Source organism: Leuresthes tenuis, unplaced genomic scaffold (genome assembly GCF_036924035.1).
Source record: "Leuresthes tenuis unplaced genomic scaffold, fLeuTen1.0.hap1 SCAF_9, whole genome shotgun sequence".
NCBI classification, from domain to species: Eukaryota; Metazoa; Chordata; class Actinopteri; order Atheriniformes; family Atherinopsidae; genus Leuresthes; species Leuresthes tenuis.
In genome coordinates, this window is record NW_027325363.1 from 32,918,852 (window position 1) to 32,943,565 (window position 24,714).

General features: G+C 38.3%; 1 protein-coding gene across 2 annotated transcripts; it reads right to left on the minus strand.

Annotated features, from left to right (window-relative positions):
- Positions 1-385: 385 nt before the first annotated feature.
- On the minus strand, positions 386-24,498 carry LOC140314769 (alpha-2-macroglobulin-like protein 1). 2 transcript variants are annotated; one of them, XM_072393127.1, is made up of 36 exons: positions 24,308-24,498; positions 22,715-22,895; positions 21,834-21,999; positions 20,098-20,150; positions 19,376-19,396; positions 18,218-18,386; positions 18,010-18,094; positions 17,178-17,298; positions 16,967-17,081; positions 16,775-16,884; positions 14,448-14,603; positions 13,994-14,230; positions 13,759-13,822; positions 12,950-13,095; positions 12,691-12,840; positions 12,315-12,530; positions 11,874-11,949; positions 11,475-11,604; positions 10,903-11,128; positions 9,971-10,097; positions 8,806-8,927; positions 7,950-8,001; positions 7,700-7,783; positions 7,377-7,553; positions 6,547-6,628; positions 5,446-5,602; positions 4,938-5,012; positions 4,278-4,443; positions 2,867-3,063; positions 2,561-2,776; positions 2,113-2,231; positions 1,829-1,919; positions 1,680-1,748; positions 1,444-1,549; positions 1,285-1,326; positions 386-823 (listed from the first exon to the last, which is right to left on the minus strand). In XM_072393127.1, exons 1-36 carry the CDS (start codon positions 24,382-24,384, stop codon positions 801-803), a joined length of 4,404 nt encoding a protein of 1,467 aa, XP_072249228.1. In that variant the 5' UTR covers positions 24,385-24,498; the 3' UTR covers positions 386-800. The 2 variants fall into 2 exon arrangements, with proteins under 2 accessions (XP_072249228.1, XP_072249229.1); XM_072393128.1 differs by having other exon boundaries at positions 22,715-22,860; positions 24,308-24,381.
- Between the last annotated feature and the right edge of the window lie 216 nt (positions 24,499-24,714).

Below are 24,714 nucleotides of genomic sequence, written 5' to 3' on the forward strand. Positions count from 1 at the left end.
TTGGTAAAATGTCCCTTATTTGATGTTAAACAGGGAATGGCTGTATTGAATATTGCGGTAAAATAAGGTTGGCAGGTTGCTAACGGTTATCAAACTTTGTATATTTTGGTCTTGAATCAACAAAAAATAAAATCTAACGTATAAACAAAATGCCTGAATGAAAGAAAATGTTGAAAATGTAGTATTGTATGAAAAGAACAATTTTTACTTTTGTCATTATAGAACTTTTATTGCAGTTAAATTTAAAATTGTACAGTAGTGACATATCAATCTATCTTTTTTTTACTGGTACAATAGAACACATTTGTAGGTGCACACACAGAATAAATCACCGAGCAACCCCATGAGCCTATAGGTTTTTTTGTTGTTGTTTTTTTCCACAAAGAAACAAACAGATTCACAATCAGTACACGGACCATACGGTCTAATTGGTACTCTGTATTTCTTATGTTCATGTATGAATAATATGGCTTTTTGTCAAATCTATTAAAAACAACTATCAGAGTATCGGCTGCTATCCTTGAATTCAGTGGACAGTGTTAAGCAGAGAAACACTACACTACATGATGGACAGAAACCAGCTTAACATGTGAGGGAGATGAACCAAAACCATGAAAAACTTACAGGGGAAAAAAAAAAGAATCCCTAATCCCTATGACCAAAATAGAAATAACCCACAATTTAACACAGCTAAACAGAAGTTTAAAAAGAACACCAACGCACACTTAAAACTTTCCTTGTTTGACTGATTTCTCCCACAACTGCAACGAGTCCCATCAGGGCTTTGCAGGAAGTGGATTTCACAGCTGGTTGGTGGTGTCATCTGCAGAGAAAACACTTTCATTTTCCAATACACACCACACATATTTACATTCACGGTCTACACAGATTATGGGCTTGCAATACGTAACCAGTTTGAACTCAAGAGCATGATCGACGGTGATTATCCTTTATGAATCAGACTTCTAACAGTCTAATTTAAGAACTGTTTTGTTCTATACGGCAGCAAAAGATAGTCATCCAACAGTGCTATTTTTAGGAGAGAACTGAAAATATTGCAGACTTTAGATCAATTTCTAGATACATTTAACTGCAGTTTAAAATACTCCAACTTTAATTTCAGCACTTAAATTTGAAGAAAAATTATTTATACTTTTTCCTGTTACATAAGTGTTTCAGTTTGACAGATATTGTCTAATAGAAGCCTGTGAGATTGTGCTACATTGGATCTAGCACAAGAGGAAAATAAGAGGGATCAGTGTGAAGCTTCAGAGTTGTATGTACTCTCTGCACAGGGGGATGTGTACTCAGTGACCGCCTCATCACCTGAAATACAAGCAAAAACACAAGTGCATCCAGATTAAAAATCAGGAGGGTTGGTATGATGGAGGCAGGTTCCTTCTACTTGTAAAGATGTAAGTGGACAGCAAAGGAGGCCATTACTTGTCTGGTAGTAGTCGTAGACTTTAACTACAGCTGGTTTCAGGTTTCTGACCCGCTGGTCATCCTCCAGAGTCACACTGTAGATTTGAGTTTCATCCTTCTTCAGCTGCAGGAAAAACAAGAGTTCAAACACTTTTTCTTTTTGCAGATAGAATAATGTGAATAGCAACATTCCATCTTGATGCATCCCATTTCTACCAAGCTAAACACACACACACACCCTCAGTGCTTCCTACCTCATCCAAGTAGATGTTAATGAAACCTTCATCCACATCGACCCGTTTCACAGAGCGGTTGTTCTGCAACTATGAAGACACACAGCAGTCAGTATATGTTCTTCACAAATGTGAAAGCATAGATAGTTTGATCAGTATAATGAACTGACCAGCTTCAGGGAGCTCTGATCCAGAATGTGTCCAGATAGTAGTTTGATGTTAATGATAACCATGTTAGTTTCCTCTCTCTTGCCCTGATACCTGTAAGAGTCAAACACCACAGCAGCGCTCACACAAAGGCTCACGCTTTACAGCAGCTCCAGTAGGACTGCTTTTTCAACAAACTGCATACGTTATGACAATATTCAACATCTTGAGAAAAATTGCTTTATTCACGTTTACGTAATGTTTTGATCAGTCCACATCTAATATGTCATACATAACCACAGAGTACCTGACATGCACAAAGAGGATGAGCTGTGGCCGACTGTTGCTACATTTAGCCATAGCGCTTGTAGAGATATTGAAGGAAGAGAAGTCAGCAGGAGGGGGAATGTTGAAATGCATGGAGATCTGCAGAGACACATTGAACATCCCACATCATACAGCAGATATACACACACATGTTAATCAGGCTCATTCATCTGTGGCCTCTGTGCTGTACATATAGAACACAGCAGAGCATTAACAGTCAGTGCTATGGCTGCTAACAGGACACTGGTGGTCTGGTATGGTTTGCTGAATTCAAACTCTTTTTCTGCTGCTGGGTAACATGAGAAACTCTTTGTACTGAGAGCAGAAAGAACAGACATCAATATAAAGCTCATGTCAGTGTTTTCCTGCTTATTTAGAAAATTCCTGCTTATCACCCTGTCGTCGCTGTGTGGATCATGAAATGATACCTGTGCCAGTACACAGCTTTGTCCCTGAGCTTTGATGGTGTACTCTCCGGGGATCTCGCTCAGCTTCTCCTCCTGGTACAGCAGCCTGTTGTCCTGATTCACTTTAAACTCTATGTTCAGGTTTCCTAAAGATGTCACCAGCACTGTCGTACTGCCCTCTGGACTAAAGGTGGCAGCTCCATATTTGGCCAGGGCCTGGAGGGCCACCACAGTGTCCTGTAGATGACATTGGTTAAATGTGTTGGTTAAGGCTGGTTCAGAACTAGCTTCTCCATATATGTTAAACTTGAACATGGTCTGGGCTACCTGTGTGGAGGAGAAGCCACCATATGGGTTCTGCTGCTGAGTGAGCCAGCGGACGATGCCACTGGAGTAATCCAAACCAAAACCTGGCATGGGCGGATTGTGGAGTAGACCCAGAAGAACATAAGAGACAATCTCCACCTCCAGAGAGTCCAGGCCTTTCCCAGGAGCTCCCTCTCTCTTCCAGTGGCGGGTGCCTCCTACCAGCCACCACAGTGGAGTAATCCATATAGACGTTAGCAAAGACTACATTTGTGAACTTCATTTAAAAGAATGAGACTCATATTTCCAAACTTAAGTGTAAAACAGAGGTAGTTCTGTTTCCGCTTTAAATGACACTCCTTCTCAACTGCATTTATCACTTTCATGTCAGACCTTTCTACTACTAAGTCAGCTGTTTTTAGCAGAAAACCTTGCATTTCCCTTCAGCTAACACCTTAGTGTCAGCTCTTTGTTTTAATGTGGATTTTGTTTTAATCTGGATTTTGAATCCACCACAGCACTGACACAACTCCACTTAAGATTCTGAATATTCATCCATTAGAGGTTTAAAAAATTTTTTTCAATTCTTATTCGACACAGGTGTGAGCACAAAGTTCCGTCAGACGGAGTTGATCACCTCTGGCACCGTGGATCTACAGGAACCATTTAGTCTTCATTTAATTGGAAGTCTCAGGTTATCAATAAAAAAAAAATTAACTCAATCAATAAATAAAACGCAAGTCAGCATTCATTCCAGGTATTAAAATTTAAACCATGCTTTAATTTCAAGTCTTTTCTTCTTTCCAGAGGACTATGTTGCTGTAACTGTTTTCTCCTCGTAAAACCTCTTAAACAGCTCAGTCAAAAACATCCAAAAAGAACAATAAAAAAAGAACATATCACATTGTGCTGGTTTCCAGCGTTTCCAGTGTGCTGGAGTTGCTGCTTGTCTAAAGATCTCTAAATAGCTCAAAGTTATCATATGGAGGGCTGCAAACTATACATGGAGATCAGGATGTAGTTACTGTGCATCACCAATCTGCATTTAGATCTGCATCCACACACCAACTTTGAACCTTGTGTATTCATCAGAAACCATACTGCATTCCTTTCCAGCATGTTATGTATGACTGTTGAGTATTCATATTGTTTAATACATTATGCAAAATATTCCCTACAAATGATTAAAGTAATAAGCTTACTTTGCTTACAATGGCTCAAAATTTATACTTAATGTAGGATTTAGGCATCAGTCAGAGTTTAACTGAACTTCATTGAGCCTTTTCATTTTTCCTGCAAATCTAGCTTCTTTATTAAAAAAACTATTTCAAAAGCCAATTTTCCCAAGAATGTAATCTCATCTTGTTTCACTACTGTGCTGCTTGGTGGCATTACTGAATTTATTTATTTATTTTTCTCTAAATGGTCCTACCCTCTGTGATGGACTTCTGGTCCAGTAAGGTGATGAGTTTGCTCCTCATCTCCTGGTCTCCAGCCAGAGTGAAGGTGTAGAACAGCAGAGAGGTGGTGTACAGGTTGTCCATCTCAGCAGCCACTGCTGCCTTTATACACCTCAGGCAGTTCTGCACCACAGGGTCCTGACGCAAAGCCAAAAAAGCACAGAGATGAGACTATGTGCAGGAAGGGGAAGAAACACCTGAACTCATACAGTAGATCTGTAAACTCCTCTGCAGGCTTTGAAAAATTAGAGAGCAGTTTTGTTAGGCAGCCTTTAGAACAAGTTCTGCGGATATAGTGACAGTAAAGAAGCTTGATGACATTTCTTTGAAGGGCAGTAGTAAAGGTTAAAAGAGACCACTCCATATTCCTGAAGCTGCATATAGTCTTAGAAGCTGATGTCTTCAAAACACGATTACTTCTTAAAAACTAAACACAAATTAGACAGAAAATATGACTTTTTTTCACATTCCTAGATCTCTTTTGGTGACTGTGTTAATCTGTAGACTCCATTCTCCTATATTCGTCCTGTTGAAAAATAGCAACCACTATTTAAGAGTGACTTAAGTGATATTCAAAATAATCAACATTTGAAATTATAATTAAAAAAGAAGTAGAGTGGTGTCAGACTCACCGAGGCATCTCCATCAAGCTCCAGCATGGCAGCAGCGATGTACGCCGTCAGGGACACATCATCACTCACTCCTCCCTGACAGAAACACAGAACCAGCAGCACCATATCACACATACATCTATTCTTCAGAATTTTGTAAATACAGGTAAACCCAGATGTCTTTCCAAAATACCACCCAGCAACTCAAAAGTGCATCGGACAAAACCAAATACTGGTTCTCCTCAACTACATCAGTGCTTGAGAAGACAGAACCACTCTAAAACGGATACTTGTCTGTTTGGGGATTACTGTAGGAGGCGGTCTAAGAATAAGTGAATACTGAGATGCAAAGACATCTAAATGTCACTATTACACATGCAGACATATTTTAATCACTGCTATATGCAGGTCACAGCCAGTCTTCACTCTCAGTTCAAATCAACAGCTCTCAAATATTATTTTCTATGTAAATCACCTCTGGCACCGAGTTAACATTGTACCTTTGTTTTAGTCTTATGAAGTTCCATACCTTCATCCCATTGTGGAAGAGCTTTCCAACAGATCTGATACAGCCATCATCCCTCTGATTTTTGGACAGCCACTTCCTAGCATCTCTAATGTGCTGTGGATCTACAAAGATGTATGGTCTTGCACCACTAAAGGACTTCATCACAAAAGCAGTCAGCCTGGAAGGTCACATACACAAAATACTAACAAACTTTGTGGAAAGCAAACCATGTGCGCCTGCGTTGGTTAGTTCAAAATGAACCCAGTGGCAGGACAATTATGTAACAGCATTATGTCTCCCATCAAATCAGAACATTTGGAGCAGCATGTACAACAACACAATCATTACATCAAGCCATTTTATCTAAACATTACCCAATAATGTTCAAAAGTTGATTTACTTAATTATTCTGGCTATTAGTTTGAGTATGGGCATATCTCTACATTACAATGCTCATTTTTAAACAACTGTCCTGTAGATGCAACTTTGTCACATTAGCTTTCTTTTGGAGTTATGCTTGGCTCCACCTGATAAATGTAAGTATTTATTCTCCTTTTAATCAGGTTTAGTCAAGACCTCCAAAGCAAAACAGTCATTACATGTTGGAGTTGTCTGCTGTCTGTCTGGAGGGCTCATGAGGACACATTCCCAAAAAACATGCCGATTAAAGCAGTGAAGCTGAACTGAACATCAAAATGCTTTGCAGGCAGAATGATCACTACGTTTTTTTCCTGTATTTTGCTTTCAGTAAAACCAATTTTTAATTCTACTTTTAATTTAATTTGACTATTACTGAAATTATACATCAAGTTATTATCCGAGTTACTTCTCTTGGAATACACAGCCTCCCTCAACTGCAAAACTGCCCAGCACCCTTTCCAAAAAACAGAGGGTCTGTTAAACACAAACAGCAAACCCCTGGATAAATGTTTTAAAAGCCTCTGCTACCACTGATACAACTGCATAACTGGTAACAGTTTTACCATCAGGTTTGCCTGTCTCAGTACTTGGGTTTTATAAGAAACATATCTGGTTCTTCTTCAGTTTATACATAAAGTTTATTTATGAGCTGTAAGTGTCATGATTGTGGATTCGCAGCACCCACTCATTGACATTACTGACCATGTGTTTCCAGACTCATCGCTCTTCCCAAAGGCGCTGTAGGAGCCGTCATCATGTTTGAAGGTGAGCTCCCTCTGATATCCTACAACACACAGACAGAAAGCAAAAGCGGGATATTATATTTAGAATTCAATCTTTTACTTCTAAAAGAACATTGTATTTTAGTGCTGGAGGACGTGTCACTATTGATTTTAGTATTAAACTGGTTGTACACTAAATGTCTGAAACTACATCATCATATCAGTTTTACTGAACGAAGCACATTCTACAAAAAAGGCTCCAATTGTTTTTTTCAGAATGAAGCAGTCACTGGTTGTGGCTGAAACAAACGGATGGAGTATGGGCTGCCCAAGACCACTTCAGGCACCAGGCGACACACACCCAGGTCTGATCAGCCTGCGGTGGGCCTTCCCCAGCTGAGGGTGCCTTCTGATGAATGTCCAAAACACCCAGTGAGGCTCGGGTACACAACCACCAGCCACACCAGAATGAGCCCCACCAGCCATGCCTTAAATCCTTAGTTTCACAGGTGAAACTAATAAAGCCAATAAACAGTCAAGCCCAAAAGCTTTCGCGCTGCCTCTGCAAGGCCACTGAGGATGCAGAGGGCCATTATTAACCTACCGGTAAAAGGTTTTGCGCTGTTTGAGGAATATGACAACGTCTCCAATTTCATCCATGTAATGGTAGTTACAATTTTAGTTTATTGTCCCTTCATGTCCAAAATGTAATTCAACCTGTAGGATATATCTAGAACCATCTTTCGTATGCACCACATTTGCAAGGACAGCAACATTACAAATGACTTTGAAAAAGCCCTCAATGCTTACCGCTCTCCAGAAAGCGTCTTGCTTTCTCCAGGATTTTCTGGGTCAGCTGACCAGTGCTGTTCAGATAGTTGAGGATGAAGATGTTGGGAGCAAACAGCACCATGTTTTGCTCCCCGCAGCCATATGGCATGGCCAGGAGCTTGTCCAGGTTCTGCATGGCTCGGCCCATCAGGTCACCTACAGAAGCAGAAATGGAATAACAAACACTAAAAGATTCCACTCTGTACAGATTTTTCACTTGACGGGTTGGAAGCAACGTACACTACGTCTCAATAAAAGAGTACAAGAAATTCCTTCAAAAGTCTCAGTGTAGTATAACTAACCCAGTACAGAGACAGATGCTCTCTCTGATCCAGCCACAAATCTTTCAGGCAGCAGAAGAGAGATGTTCTTTTCCACAGGTCCCTCTGGCAGGAATGAAATTGAAAGAAGTAAGTTAGACTTCTTTTGTTCTCTGGTGTAAGTCCATTAAATAAAACTTAAGACACATTAGTGATATTTTTTTGCCAAATCAATTTGTATTTTGTCTGTCAATGTGCCTGAATATGCACATGTTGGTTTGTGCACACTCACCTGCAGGACACAGCAGAGCATTGTGACTGACCATCTGTGGTGTTCCTTCAGGCTTTTGGAGAGACAAAGAGCAAAGATGATTTCAAGATGGAAGCAAATGGTAACTAAATCAGTCATTGATGTATAACAATATAACAGCACTCATGTGTCCATTACTTTAAACAAACCTTTAATAATGATGAGAATAAACTAGAACTAAAACAAAATGTGTATAATGATGCTAGACTCTTCAAAACAGAGTGATATAATTCTTTGGATATCTGTCATGACTCATCATACATTACATTACATAATACAGTCCCTGCACTGGCTGCATTTCTTGTTTCCTGGATTTTAGAGTTATTTCTTTGCATTTTTGGTACGTTCATTTTGCAAACCATTTTCAGTTGAAAGAGATAAAAATTCCTGTTTAAAATGAGCTTTGATTTAAACCAAGAGTTTATACGCTTGTAAAGCTGGTCAGGCATATTCAAATCCACTATGCTTATTTACAATACAATTTAAAAAATGGTTGGTTAAAAATATAAATAATTACATAATAATTAAATTAAATTTTATTTGTATAGCGCCAAATTACAATAAATGTCATCTCAAGGCACTTTAATAATATAGTCCAATTCAAGCCAATTGAAGTTCAATTCATTGTAATCATAATCCAATTTCCTAGCTAAGGAAACTAACAGATTACACATAATTGCATAAAATTATGTATTACATAATATAAGAATATAATTAAAATATTGTTAAAGAACCATCCACACTGCAAATCAACCTTGTGCTTTACATATTTGCACCAACTCATAACATGTTAAAAAAATGTACAGTGATGTGATGTTTTGTCACGTTTGGTACTGACCTCCACCAGTAGGGTGCGGATTACTGTGTCGATTTGGCCCACATCGGGGACAGTGGCCACTTCGTTGCCACACAGTTCTTCGGTCTTCAGGGCCTCGGCGCTGACCTTGAAACTCACCCTGCCTGTGTACACACAGACAGACTCAGTCTAAAACTGGGCTGTAATAATTACTGCTCACGACTTCCCCGTCACACAGTGTGTACAGAGACGGCAAGACAGCTTCCCATCTGCTATTCCACCCAACTCATTATCCTCCATCCTTCCTCTGTGTTTTCCTTCTCCTCCCGTTTACCATCACATTCACCCTCATTAATCCCCATTTGTTGACTTATTCCATCTCTCCCCCATACAGCTCCATCTCCCATCCCCTCTCTTACTTCCTTCACACAGCCCACAATGCTTCACGTGGAGGACAAGTACAGATCAGCCCCTGAGGGAGAGGTTTCTGAATGTTTCGTCAGAGATACTACCTGACTTGTTAGTACAAGTGATTGTCAGGATTCCTCTAGGGGGGAGTTAGAGGAAGTTTGACATTCATCTCATCTCCATCCCTCCTGATGGAGGCTGATAGAAAGCCTCTGCTTTGAGGCCAGGCAGCATTCCAACAAGAGGCGCCGTCTTCAATTCCAGCAGTGCAGATGCAACTACTATCAGTGCTCTTCATAAGGTTTAATTAGCGTCTTCCGTTTCATCTTTAAATCAAAATTTAAGACCATATCTGATGGAATAAACATATTTATAAAAAAAATATGAAAACTGCATTATATTGTTTGTGATAATAGTTTAATATTCCCTTTTTGGTTAATGAGAGCTAGCTGACACAATCTGAGATCAAGTTCAATTCAAAGAGGGCCCCCAAATATTAGTGTCCTCATTTCAGTTGCGAATCAAATGTGCAACATTCACAATCTCCCACTCTGATCCTGAGATATGACGTTAGATGTTGGCCAGATAGGTGTTTTCACAATCCAAAGGGGTTTCGCAGGGTGTTTTAAGTCAAAGCAAAGCTGATATTCTGGATGTAAAGTGTCATTAATTCTTCAGAATACATTGGAAATTTGCATAAAATGTATGTCCAGAGGCATAATAATGTACAGTATATGACCTATTATACAATATGTCTTGATGAAAGGCAAACGGGTGTATCATTTCTGCTCAACACTACCTAAAGTGGTTGGAGTCACAATCCATGAGAAGGTCCTGCTCTCTTCTCCACACAAACATACTGTGTATTGGCAGTCATGACAGTTTCTAAAGGTAAACTGGTCAGAATCAGCCAGGGTTACCTTCACCTGCAAACAGATACAAAAGTAAAACATACACAGTGTCAAATGTTAATATGTCAACTCAATGTTCCATGACATCAAATTATACTTGTATACGTATGTGTGTACATATTGAGTCATCAGGCCCTGCTCAGTGGAACCAGCTGCCAGTTTGGGTTCCGGAAGGAGACACCCTGTCTACCTTTATGATTAGGTTTAAAACTTTCCTTTTTGATAAAGCTTATGGTTAGGGATGGCTCAGATGACCCTGAAACATCCCATAGTTATGCTGCTATAAACCTAGACCACTGGAGGACCTCCCATGATGCACCTCTACTCACTCCACTCTCCATGTACATACATATATATTGTTGTCATTAACTTGTGTTTCTCTTTCTCAGCAGGTATCCCTGGCCTGGTGTCCACTCTTTCCTGTCCTCTCAACCCCCAGCTGGTCGAGGCAGATGTGCACCATTTCTGGTTCTGATGGAAGTTTCTTCCTGTTGAAAGGAAGTTTTTTTCTTTCCACCATCACCTTATGGTCACCTGTTAAAATGTGTTTATCAAAACTGACAAATGTCCAACTCTGTTGAAGCAATGATGCAAGTTAAATTCATGTGACTGGCAGAATTATTTTTAAAAATTAGGATGCTTTGACCTTACATGATGACCCAATACTTAATAATCACCCCTAAATGAAAGACTATGCAAAGACACACAGCATCAGTTAAAGTACAGACACACCATCTTATTAACTGCTACATTTAGACCAATATTTCAGACATCTAAAAACTCAAAAAGATATAGCATCTCTAGGAAAATTTATATTTACCATAATGCACTTGGAGAGATAATTAAAGACAGTGGCTTTGAGTGTGAACACCTCCCCTCTGATGACAGAGTAAGGCAAAGTGAGACTGACAAAGAATGGCTGGAAGACTGTAAGTCCAATGTTGGGTGACACGCCAAAGCCTAAAGAGGAAATGCAGAAAGCTCCAGCTGCCCACTTAGTGATGGTGTCAGGGACTGTCTTCTCCATAACCACTGATCCACTGTCACTGTACAAATAGACAAGCAACATTCATATTAAAAGTATTTTCCTTTATTATTTATAAATGAAAATAAGAAAATACTTTAATACATATGAGAAGATCTCTTGCAATTTTGATAGTGGTGCCTAAGGGAATGCTCAATCCTTCATTCAGTAAAAGTACATTTTAATATACCCTGTACCCAAACATTTTGCAAACAAATATGGATAATTTTATTATACAGAACGCATGACCAAGCTTTCTTATTTTCCACACTGAAATAATTACTGATTTAAACAATCCTGCCAAAACAAACTCTTGTTCAAAATGCACAAATGCTTGAAAAAATACTTTTAATATGTATTATCATTACCCCACAGTAACTAGGTCCCAGATCCAGGTCTCCGGGAAGAACGTTCTGACTGTCTCCTTTTTCTCTCTCATCATGCTACCTGGACTCAGTGGCATCTTGTCAAACGCCATTGGAACAGGATTATCTCTGTCTAAGAAGACATAGATGAAAAAAAAAATCATTACACCACTACACTTACCCAACAGAAACAAGCTCCCAGAGCCAAGTCTCAGGGAAATATTTTCTTATAGTTTCCTTGGTCTTTCCAATGCTTTCTCCATCAGGCACAGATATTCTTTCAGTCTTTGAATATTCTGAGATGTCAAGAACACATGATTTACATAAAATTTACAGTGAAGGTCCTTTTTCTGGTGTGTCATTATGAATGGACTTAAAAAAACAAAACACCACAAAACATACAATTAACTCCAAGTAATTCTCGGCAGTGATACGGTTTTTTCACGTCAGAGTTTGTCACAATTTTGATTCCGATGTCCTAGAAGTGGAGAGAAAGAAAACCAAATTAGAAAGTAAAGCCATGTTCTGTATGCAATTCTACCATTACCCATTACAAAGATAGAAATAGAAGAAAATTTGATTGAAGCTCAAACTGCTAGAGATCTGGAGACACAAACTGACACTGACAGAGATGAAGACTGAAAAGAAGTAGCTTAAATACATAATGTATGAATTAGCTCAGGATTAAGTGAAGGAAAAGAAAAATGCTGGTTAAAATATACATAAAAAGTGTAGAAATGGATAGATAGAATCAGTGATGTCAGTTAATTATATTTTTGCCTAAATGTGCAATGCAATGCCTGCTAGCTTCCCCTACAGCTAAAACAATGACAACATTTCTACTTTAAAGATGCTGTAGACGTCATCCTTCTCTCCGAAGTAGAGCGAGCGCTTTCTTCGATCACTGGATGAAGCATTAATCTCGGTGTCTGGTGTTACTGCGAGTTCAGGTTCTGGTTCAGGCACTCTAAATTCTATGGGGAAGCAGGGGTACGGCTCAGAGTCCTCAACCTCTGTGAAGTATCCAGACAGCTTCCGTATGGGCAGCTGGTTGTACACCTGTATGAAGACACACCTCAGCACATGAGTCTGGGTAGATGTGAAAGCCTTTTCTCATCTTTAAAGCACAGGGTATTATGCCATTTACAACACAAACACATGTCACAGTGTTGGTAAAGGTACAGATGTTAAAATGGGTCAAAGATGATAAGTGTTGTACATAGTCAACGGTAAGCTCCTGCTCTGACTGCAGCAGGAGGACGCTCTGGTCGATGGCTCTGACAGAGCACAGGGAGCTTGGGTGAGCCTGCAGATTCAGTGTGGTCTCCCCTGCAGGAAGCTCCTGGAGAGAGGAGAACTTGAGGGACACCTGCATAGGAAATACCACGGTGGAGAGAGTCAGAGGTTTGGAGCAGATTATGTGAAGTCTATCACCATGTCATTTCTGAGTTAGAAACAGATATTTTCATATCTCCTACCTTGTTATTGAGGCAGAGCTGAATAGGGAAGTTCTTGCTGTCAGCCACAGTCTCTCCACTGGGCATCATAGTGTAAACTACCACCTGAGCAACTGGTGCCAGGTTTATCACCCGACTGAGAGGTAAAGCCAACTCTCCTTTGTTGACTGGGACAAATAACAAGCAAACAAATGTAACATTATATTATTGACAACAGCACCTGGTGACTTTGTTTAAGAAAGGCTAAATACAAGTTATAAAATAATATCTACGTATGCAATATCCCAACTTCCATCTGGGATTGTATTAATTCTTTAGAATTGATTATGTGTGGTTAAGTCTGGAAATGTGTGAAAATCATGTCTCATGCTCATTGAACCACTCTTTCACAGTTTGAGCCAATGAATCCTTGCATGGTCATCTTGGATAAAGCAGAGTCCAATCTTTATGCTCCCTTGCATCCCCCTTGAGGTCTCAATTTTTTCCATTTTGCCTCACAGAGAAGTGGTTTTCTTAGAGCCACACAGCCATTTTGTCCCAGTACCTTCAGTTATTTTCACATGGTGTGTGTGGAAATGTTTATCATCACTATTAATCATTGATGTGAGTTGTACTGTTGATTTTCTTCAATATGATTATATCAAAATATTATATCATGTGACTAAAAGTAGTTTTATCAATCCCCTTACTTATTTTGTCTGCTTGATGCAGACCAATAATTTGACCTTTCTAAATGAGTGACATGGTCATTTAAGGAATGAGAAACCACAGACTGCATCAGTTAGGGTTAGGGTTATTTTCCTTCTTAGTTAAATAGCATTAGTTTGTACCAGTTCCTGCTTTGACAGCCACAGGGACACGACCGTGTTGCACAATTGCACCTCTGGACAGAACCTACAGAAAAGAAAAAACAAGGAGAGAAATACATGGCATGGCATGAATGAAGTAAGAATTAAAGAACAAATATTTCTACACTCTTTAAAAATTCATTTAGATGTTTACAATCTCTGACATTTGCAGATGGGAGTCAGTGTACGGACAACAGCTCCAAACCATAACACATACCAGGTAAAAAAAGTCAAGGACCTCCTGTCCCTTCTTTAGCTCCTCTCCCTGGATGATGTACTGAGCACGCAGAGATGTATCCTTGTTGCAGGAGAGCCTTTCATTGACCAGCATGAGCTTCAGAAAACTTTTGCTCTTGGAGTAAAATTCTGTGACATGGTGGTGTGCAGACCCGTACTCTGATCTCCAATCAGTGGGTACATGTGGTTCATTATCCATTGTATTTTTAGAGCTTGCCTGTTAAGAGGGTAAGGTCAAAGGTCATGCTCCCAATCTGATATCACATAACATTTTCAAACATAAACTAACATCAAAACAACTTGTTTTCATAGAATACAGGCCAATATGTGCCACATTTAATACATCAAATATGATTAATCCAGTGTGTCATATCATGAGCTTCTACTGCAATGTTCCAAAAGACAGGAAATAACCATTATAAACAGTAACTAACCCTCAGGTACACAGAGTGGTTCCAGAGGGATGTGTCCAGAGTAAACAGAGCTATGCCTTTCATGTCTGTTGTCAGCATTAATGATGGTGAGAGTCCCACAAACAAATAGACTGCCTCATTAGCAACAAGTCTGTTGTCTGGACCGACCACTTTGATCTGCAAAACAGTCAGAAAGTAAAGATAGGCTTTTAAGATACAATAAAGAAAAGTTGTCCATTCTCTCGTCATTATGATTCTGACATCCCTCTATTCCAGTCTGATAATGAATCTAAAATTTATGAACCCAGTCAGTGGAGCTTACACTTTTAGAAGCAAGAGTGAAATCCATTTTGTGTAGATATGACAGATGCCTGAAGGTAGCATAAAATGTTCGCCCCCCCGGTTAAAATGATTAGACCATGGCTATTTACTAATGCAGGAGTCACTATGGATATAAACAGAACAAAAATTTAGCTTGCATTCATAATACAAACGGAGTCTTCGATTAGCTTACAACTTTCCACATATTTCTAAGAAGTGGCAAATAGTTTCAACTTTATGTAAAAGGATTAAACCTTTCCAGCATACTAAACTAGAATAAGTGAAAGAGGCAGCTGAATATTAGAATTACATCACAAAACAAACTTTTGATGAGAGAGTGAAAGGCCCCAGCAACTCCAACTTTTCACCAATGGCATACCTCTCTCGGTCAACTAGCAGCATTTGAAAGATTGTCGTACAGATTGCTGAACAGAATAAATCACTTTAATGACAAGAGGGCCTGTTATATTTCTCATATAGGCCTTTGACATACCCAGCTCATTGTGTTGATTTGCTTGACGTGTTAGTAATGATGTAACCTTATACTTATGTCTGTTGTTGGCATCCTTATTATTGCTGCTCTTATCTAGATAATTTCTTTCCGTTTTGTTAGTTGTTTATTTTTCTTCGTTTTTCTTTATTATTTGAGTACCTACTTGTTGTCAGTATACATGCTTGTTTGTGTGTAATTGTTGTTATTCACTGAAAAAAAAAATTCAAGTCATAAAAAAAGAATTACATCACAAAACAAACAGAGGATCCACAGATGTGGAAGGAATCTTTCAGGAAATTTTAAGTTTTTTGCATTAAAGGCCAGCATTTAAACAGAAAGCAGAGAAAGTGTGAACCATTTTCTTTGACAGTCCGTTACAAGATTAAGTCGTAATAGAAAACAACTAACATTAGGCTAAATTCCTGGTTATAGCAGGTAATGATACAAAGAGGGGAAGGGTAACCACCAATGAAAGATCAAAGGCTGACAATCGTTTTAGAGATTCTCTCATTTTAAAAATGTATATACATATACATAAAAATAATACTACTAAAAGCACAACTGGACAAGAAATTGACAAGAAATAGTGTACAAGACTCAAATTGGCAAACTGGTGCACCACGTTTTTGTTAATATGAAAACAAAAAAAACAATGCTCAATTTGTTTGCTACAAACAAACTGTTTCAAAAAGAAAAACAGAGACATAATACCTAAATATAGAAAGATAATCTTATAAAAAGATTTCATGCTCATTTGAGGTGGCAGAAGTTAGAAATGATTGTGGTGATTAGGAAGTTTTATCCCTCATCAAATCAATACATGAAACTAATAATTTTTCCAACATTTTGACCTTTGGAAATTGTTCAGATACATATGTTCTCTTCTGTGCTTGTTTGATTTTTGATACTTAAAAACAAAGGAAGTTTGGATGATTTTCTTCATAGTTGTGAAAATGTTGATCATAACAGTGTTGCAAAGTGCTGAACAAGAAGGGATAAGATGAGTTACAGAAACAAAAATGAATAGAATAATAAAAAAGGTAAAGGTGACAAAATAAAAGGTACCAGATATTGCCAAAAGCTCTCCATCCATTAATAGTATTAATTACCTTTAACAGTACGATAGGATTATGGTTGTTACTGAGTATCAGTTTTAATGTGTCATTTAGATGGAAACTAAGCTAGCAGACAAAGCAACACTGGGCTACACACATACCCAGAAACAAAGCTAACAGCACCTCTGAGGTTGTACTTTCAAAGGATTCTGTAAGCAAGTTGTCAACCTAAAAACTATACTGCTTATGTGCTGATCTTAAGCAGATGCATTCACTGGGGACCAAACTTTTAAGAATCAACACTACCCAATTACTTTAATAAAGGTGGGGGGAAAAAGGATTTCCTCAAAGACCACTCTTTATGTCATTAGAATTCTTCCTCTGGTCCCCAGTGGTATCTAACTACATTTCACAGTAATAGAACCTTTGGAAAAATGTTGTTTTTACAGTTCACACTGCACTTTGGTGAGTGTGATTACCTTTCCCTCAAATGGAATGCCAGGCTTGTATGATGCAGGTACATTCTCAAAAGTAACTGTTCTGATCTGACTGCTGAAGCTGGTCCTCTCGCTGCCACTAAGAATGACTCCTAGATGGTGGTAAACAGACAGACCACAGTTAATCAGGAACGGCCAATTCAGTGAATAAGACGTGGGTCCCTGTCAGCCTACCTGTGCCATATTCCTCCAGCTCAGCGGTCACCTCAAAACTGTCAACATTTATGTTCTTGTCACGGAAAAACTCCTCCATGTCCACAATTTGTGTAGCGCATCCGCTTTTATCCGTCTAGAAGATAATCAAACAGGTGAGTTGAAAATTTTTTTTTTTTTTTTAAAAAGCACAACTAAAGATGATAACCAGTGACAAGTTTTGAATACTCACAGTCAGTTCAAACATCTTGCACATGGTTTCTGGGTGCGGTACGTGCCAAAAAAAAAACCAGCTGCTAGTTCTGCAAAAGTTTGCCTTTACTGAACCAAGAACTGGTTTCCCATACGTATATCTTCAGGAGAGTGAGCAGAAATACAGAGATGTTGTTTGTTCTGCAGATTAAAAGCCTGAATTTACACTGAAGGTGATAAGTATTATGTGACAGCCATGGTTCACCAGGTAGTGTTGACATCTTCCAACCAGAAGGTCAAACCCCAGCCCCTAATGTAATGTAATGCTAAAAGGATTATATGCATATGAGCAGGCACTAAAAAACATTTTGTAGTGTCCTAAACAGTCTTAAATTTCTTAGTCTTAGTAATTTGTGGACAATGTGCATTCATTTTTACATTGGTCAGGATTTGTTTAAGACTATTAATTAGCAGTTCAGTAGCAAATACTTTGGACAGTTGTCGTTGTTATAATGAGAGTCAATAAGCGGAAATATCAACGCTAGCAGGACTCTTCCCTTGTAATCAGTGTGACAAACAGTAGTTTCTGCACCACAGTTGATGACCCAGAAAGTCCCATCTGGAGGGAATTCATCGTCACACTAGCCAGCTAATAAAATAGACTAACTGACCTAGCTCGAACTACGACTGCTGCCACTGACCTGCACCACAGACTTATTTCCAAAAACAGTTCAATTAATGAAAGAGTAGAAAAAAGTGAATAGCTGTATCATCATAACTTGTACTTCCTGTGACATTACCATAAAAACAACAAAAAAGTACTCATCTACTTTTAATAGCTATCATACCAATAACCATGACTTGACACTCACTTTCCACAAATCTTCATCATGACCTCTTTATCCAGGATGGTTATCACATTGGGCAAGTGAACCTTCACTTCATACTTTGGCAAAACTATAGCAATGGAAACAGAAATAAAAGTCTTTCAAGTGAAAAGTTACAAAACGTAGTTCAAAGGCAGTGTTTTTGTGAATAAAATGTACTTTTTTTCTTTTTTAAACCAAAACTACATCTCACCGTATTCCTTGATGTCAAAGCTGTGGAATATTTCCTCTCCTTTGTCTGTCAAGGCAGTGATCATGTAGCTTCCCTGTACAGCCTCAGGAATTATAGGGTGTGAAAGGTCAAGTATGCCGCCAACAATGACCTTATCCAGCCACTGGGCAATGCGATTTGAATTTGGATCCTGCAGATAGTAAAGACACTAATATTGATTAAATGTTACTTCATTCTCCATTCTGATAAAGATAACAATCAGAATTTAGTCAGTTGACCTAATCTTTCATACAACTTTGGTGGGTTAAGTTTTGCATATAATCACAGTGCAAAGTTGTGAAATCTATTTGTCATTGGTGTTCTTGCACCGCATTTCTGGGAACTCACCATTCAAAGAAAAGATCAAAGTCAAACACAACAACTCTAACAAATGTTAGCTTCAAAAAAGAATATTGCAGTTGTGCTCTGTGACCTTCACATCATATTTGGCATTTTTTACCCAACAACCTTGGATTATTTGCGTTCTGTGTGAACTAACACTTTAGTATAAAAACTTTGTTTCAGTTGGGATACTGTCTTAACTGTAAAAAAACTAAATGCTAACCTTTGCAAATTGTTTCCATTTAAATCAACTAAACATAAACAACAAATATGCTGAACTGTTGAAAGGGAGAAATTGTATTATTCTTTGAAAGAAAATGCTGCTTGTTTTTAATTTCAGGCCAGAAACACCTTTCATAATAGGTAGGATAGGGCTTGTGTTCTCCCTATGCTGCTTCACCTCTTCACTTGAAAGACTTTGAAGGTATTTTGGCTCCACTATGGTTCCGACCGATTTTGAAACTCTTGCTTAAAATAGACTTTCAGTTGATCACTAATCTGAGGAGTCCTTTTTGGTATTATAGATTATCATAGGCAGGATTTTTTCGGTGGGAGACAAGGCTGGATTACAGGCAGTTTCATTCATCCATTGGTTAGTTTAACTGGAATTAACCGAATAATGCCTTTTCTCTCCCTGTTCTTTTCTGCCTGCCTTTACTGCAAGTCTAAAAGGCAGAAAACTATTTTTTCCTCCTCAATTTAAAAAAAAAAGAAAAGCAAGTCAGCAGCTTTGAGGAGAAATGCCAGTGCCTTAGCCCTCTCAAATTCAGATAAATAGCAGCCATTTAAAGTTCTTACCTGGAGCGCCACTTCCTTGTACTGAAAAGAAAAGACAATTAAATTGCAGCACAAAGAAACTTTCAAACACAAACACGCTATAAGTGCTATATCTTTATAAGTTAAAGTTATTGGTAAACATTTCTCAATAATATATGCCATCTTTTTATCACCTAATATTGCTCATCCTATCAGATGCAAATATCATGTCTCAACCGAGCATTGGGAAAAATATTGGGTTTCCCAAATTCAAGATAACACAAAAGACATATTGGTATCTTCAACTATTAGATGTGTGATTCAGCCTGAAAGTGTGAAAAAAAACAAAAACATGATGTATTAATTACAACTGATGTTGTCATTTCTAGCAACCACTTTCATCATCATTTGATATGGATTATAAAGAGATACAGATTTCACATTTCAGACATGTTTTTATGCTCTCATCACAAATGGGAAAGAACTGTGCCACTATTGATTCAGATGTTTGGGTCAAATGCAGTGTGTGCCAAATGAACTCTGACGGCATGTTTATCACACTACTCCACACAGCGCTTCACACCCACGCCGTCCTCAAAAATCAACAAACAGCCCTACTTTCACCTCCCACTCTCCTGAACCAAAATAGACCTTGTTCTTCAGATTTACAGAGTACTTGCTGGAAATCACAGCCGATTATGAAATTCATGACACACATCCTACAATTTAAGTGAATTTCACAAAAATGAGCAGATTAAACATACCACTCGATCTACAGGGATGAAATTGGCATCCATGGAGACAATCCGGAATTGGACTTTAAAGACAAGAAAGAAATAATCACCATAAGTATAATTGTGATACACGCACAAGGTAATGCAGAATATTGTGAGTAAAATGGCACACTAAGTGTACAAACAGAATTAGAAATAATTAAAAAAAAAAATAAAAATCATACAATATACTGCCTTTTGAGATGTATACATGCATATTGGATCATGAGAGAAATCTGCTGAATTCCTCTTGATAACACAGACAAAAAGAAGGAATTATGTTTCTGATGGAGTGAAAGGAGAAACTGGTGTTTTACGAGGAAAATGGTACTCGTGCATTTTTTCACAGCATGTTCACAAAACTGAGAGACAAAAATATCTTATTAATACAAGAAAAGTATCAAAATGTATTTCAAATCTAACACTATAGCACAATAGAATAAACTGTGTGCCATTTGATGTTGCTAATTTATTAAGATATCCTGCTAAGTTGCTACTGTGGGCCCAACATCTAACACAAAAATTAAAACAGGATACTAAGTAGTCTCAAAGTACAACACTGTGCAGAATTTTTGCTTCAAGTCCCACAACTGGAAAAAAAAAAACTCATATTTACAAACGCCAGAAAAAGAAAAAAAACTAAGACAGGCTCCCCTCAAACCTAACAAAACATGGAGATTTTTCGACAGGCAGTTTCTTTGGGTTGAGCCAATTACATTTTTAAAAAGTGCAAAGCTGATGGGATTTCCCCATTAATTTTACACAGATTTTAAAGATGAAAATGTTTGTTTTGTTTTTGTTAGGTTGTTAGACTTAAACAGAAAGCTGGTAGGACAAAGTGTAAGAGTTAGAGAATAACAGTCTGAAATATGCCTTTAGCAATATCAGTGTGTATCTCACTGAAAGTTTTTATATGTTTTAGGACAAAAAAGTTGAATGCTGAATCATTTAACAATCAAAGTTGTACAAACAGACTCAAATAAGGTGGTAGATCTTTGAATTCCTTCTGCTTGCACACTTTCAAATGGACAGAAAATTCTGTGCATGCTCCACAGTTCTCATCCGGGGTTTTACCTGCAAGTAACAGATGATGTTCCAAAATACAGAGAATAATCAAAAGGAATAACACCCTTCTTATGTGCTAAAAAACACACACAATAAAAAAAAATAAACGTGTAAAGCACATGGGCATATTGCTATCTATCTTAATGGGGTCTGAATCACATTGCTCAATAAATCGATTCCCCTCCCTTTCTTGTACAAGGACAGTACTCCTATTAAATAGTCTAGTCAAGCTACAGCCATAACTCAACATAAATATGTATGTAAACATCTTGATCGGATCTACATTTACCTGTAAAAACTAATTAGATTAAATCAATTTATCAAAAACACACTGATGGGTTCAAAAATTCAACATTTTTTCTGCTTTGGATATTCCTTAAAGGTAGAAAACAGCCTCCATCCAGAAGTCTTAAGGAATCACCCTTTTTTCTGAGCACTGAATTTAGACATAATTCCTAAAGTTTTCAAATGGTGGCTCAGCATTATGCAGAAATAATGAAGTCGCTCAAAATTGTGCATGTGCAGCTGAATTGGTAAGCAGTGCTTATGTGGGCAAGTTGAACAGCAATACTGCAGCAAAGTATCATCAATTGCACCACACAGCTGGAAGCTCCAATTCTTCCACACACCATCCAAGAGGATTTGTGACATTAATCACCTACCAGTCTGTCCAGGTTTGTATATTGGTTTGTCAGTTTGGACGATATGGATGAAAGCAGGTGGCTCAATGAGGATTTTAGTCTTCTTGCTCATTTCATTTTTCGAGTTGCTCCCAGTCCAAAGTGCTACACCAATGGATGCAACAGTTCTGGACTGCACTGTAGGGACCTGCAATACCAGCAAAAACATCTTTCAGAATGGATTCTTCTGCCTGGTTAGCAGGCATCATACTAAATAGTGTCCTTGCAGTGGTAGAGTATGAGTGCTTGGAAGCAAATCCATCTGAGACAAGAAAACAACAAGAGACAGACTTCTACTAAATGAAATGTTACTGTAATTTTATAGCATATGGCGCTGCTGTTACATAACAATGGTCAAAACCACTCCCTAAAATTTTATACAGGAATGTTCACATGGGTGTTGTGACCCTGGTTTCTGGCAGAAAACGTGTTTTGTTTAGTTGCAGAGAGAAAATGCCAGACCAGTCCTGAAGCAGAGCCAAATATTATGGGGGAATAAGCTGAAACAAAGTGGTATTGTCACAGAGCTGATTACAGCAGGCTTCAATAAGGAGCAAGACCTGGAAGTTGCATAACAGCAGGCAGAGGTATGACAGAGACCAGAGCAGTTATTTACAGAGACCCACTGGTATTGACAGCTTCAGTCATGGCACATGATAACGAGGTATATGATGGGGCCAAGATTTATGTCAGTAAATGTGAGGGGCAAGAGGAGAGAAAACTACACAGTAACTTTGAAACCACATTTAATCTCTTCAAACATAAACAGTCATGTTCTACTCCTCTGACAACGGTAAAGCAAATACTGGAGAGACAAAAATGGTATTATTATGAATTTGAAAGAACAAAAAAAGAGAACTGACCTGAAATTCGAAGCAGCGGTAGAAGTCATTTTTAACACGCTGCTCTCGGATGACACTGTATGTAGAGCCCACAGACAGGCTAATGGTCAGAGTGATGTCCTCCATGGGGCTGTGGACGTGGGCACACAAGATCTCCTGTTTCCCTCCTGTCACATGGGAGCTGACAGTCACTGCATAGATACTACATTAAGAAAAAATGAAAATAGAAAATTATGAGTGTAACGATTTGGACAAAACATTCTTAACAGAATCAGATTAAATTTGTTAGTTGTTATTGGTTTCAAGGGTTTAAATTATTTAAGATACTATATGATTTGAGGAAGAAACACTGAAAAATGTATTTAGGTATATAATCAACATTTTCAATAACAACTACAACATGACTTTGAAATTAAAATCAATAATCATTTTACAAAAGTTTGCCAATTGTCAGGCTTTTCAGCCAAAACACATTAAAAGAGCAGCACCTTAGAATAGTTGAGCCGAGTAATTAAATGTACTGAAAAGTTTCCAGATGGGACGACACAAGCGCACGTACGCCCACCCACTGGTGGGACTGTTTTTTGCTGATTGTATAACTACGGTGGCTGAGAAGTGCAAAACACATTTACAATTAAAAAAACACATTAACAAATTAAAAAACAAAATAACATTTTAAGAAAAAAAACAGTAACAAATTAAAAAACAAAATAACATTTAAGAAACAAATTAAATTTTAGGAAACGAATGTATTTTTGACAAACAGGTTTTAATTTTTTGTCATTGGAAACAAATTTACATTATAGGAAACAAATTCACATAAAAAAAAATTATATCATCATCCCTACAGTTATCGCGCACAATTTTTTGTCGTGTGTGCGAAAACTTTATGTTGTCCCCATGAGGCTGAGAACTGATTGTGGCATTAATGACATTAATATTCGCACTAAGAACAATATGATGTAAACTCGCTGAAATTTACTCCACCAAAAGGGCAAAACATCGTTCAGTTAGCTGTAACTTAAGAAAAACAGATTAAGCAGTTCTTGCCATCAAAAATCACCACTGACTTTCCACGTGGGGCAGGACTACAAATTCAGTTGTTTGTACTACAAGTTTGGGTCACCGTGAGGTCACGTACGTGTTTTGTTTTTTTTATGTAAATTTGTTTCCCTAAAATGTATTTTTTTTGTTGCTAAAATATATTTTTTATGTGAATTTGTTTCTTGAAATGGAAATTTGTTTTTAAAAATCCAAACTTGCTTTTCAAAAATACGTGTTTCCTAAAATTTAATTTGTTTCTTAAAATGTTAATTTTTTAAAAATTGTAAATGTGTTTTGCACTTCTCAGCCACCGTACATAACAGTGTCCTGAGGCCAACTCGTGGACTCTGACTTAACAGTGAGTAATGCAGGCTGTTGGTTCTTAATGATATCATCTTTACTCCAACACGAGTTGCCAGACACGCGTTTTTTTTCTCCCAAGCTTAATCAAGTGCAAATGCTTCTCCTGCAAACTTCAGCGCCTGTACGGCATCCACTGCTGTAGCCCAAGCTATAACTTTTACTGACAACATTGGATGCAGCCGATGATTAATAAGATATTTTACTTACGTGTCATTGAGGTTGGCTGATGTCGCAGTTTGTAGGAGAATTGCAGCGACTGCAAATACTTGGAGGACAGGTGCCATGTCTGCAGAGCAGAGCTGGTGCTTTGCAAGCAGCGGGACAGCACGAGCAGATACCGAGGAGAAGGAGGTCGTACTTACTGCTGTACCCCCTGTGAACCGGACTCACAGACAGGGATGTGCAATGCATTAGCGGTAGCCTGGGTTGCTCTTTATACCACCAAACTACCCCCTCCTTGTGGTTTACTCCTCCAAAGTTCGTTGGACATTTGCAGCCTCCTCCCCATTCCACAGTTTCACTTCCCGGCAGTCGAATCACAGTCGTGCCTGCAGCTAACAGGCCACTTTCTGGAGAATTTCACGAATGCACACTTTTCCGTAAGTAAGGGCTAT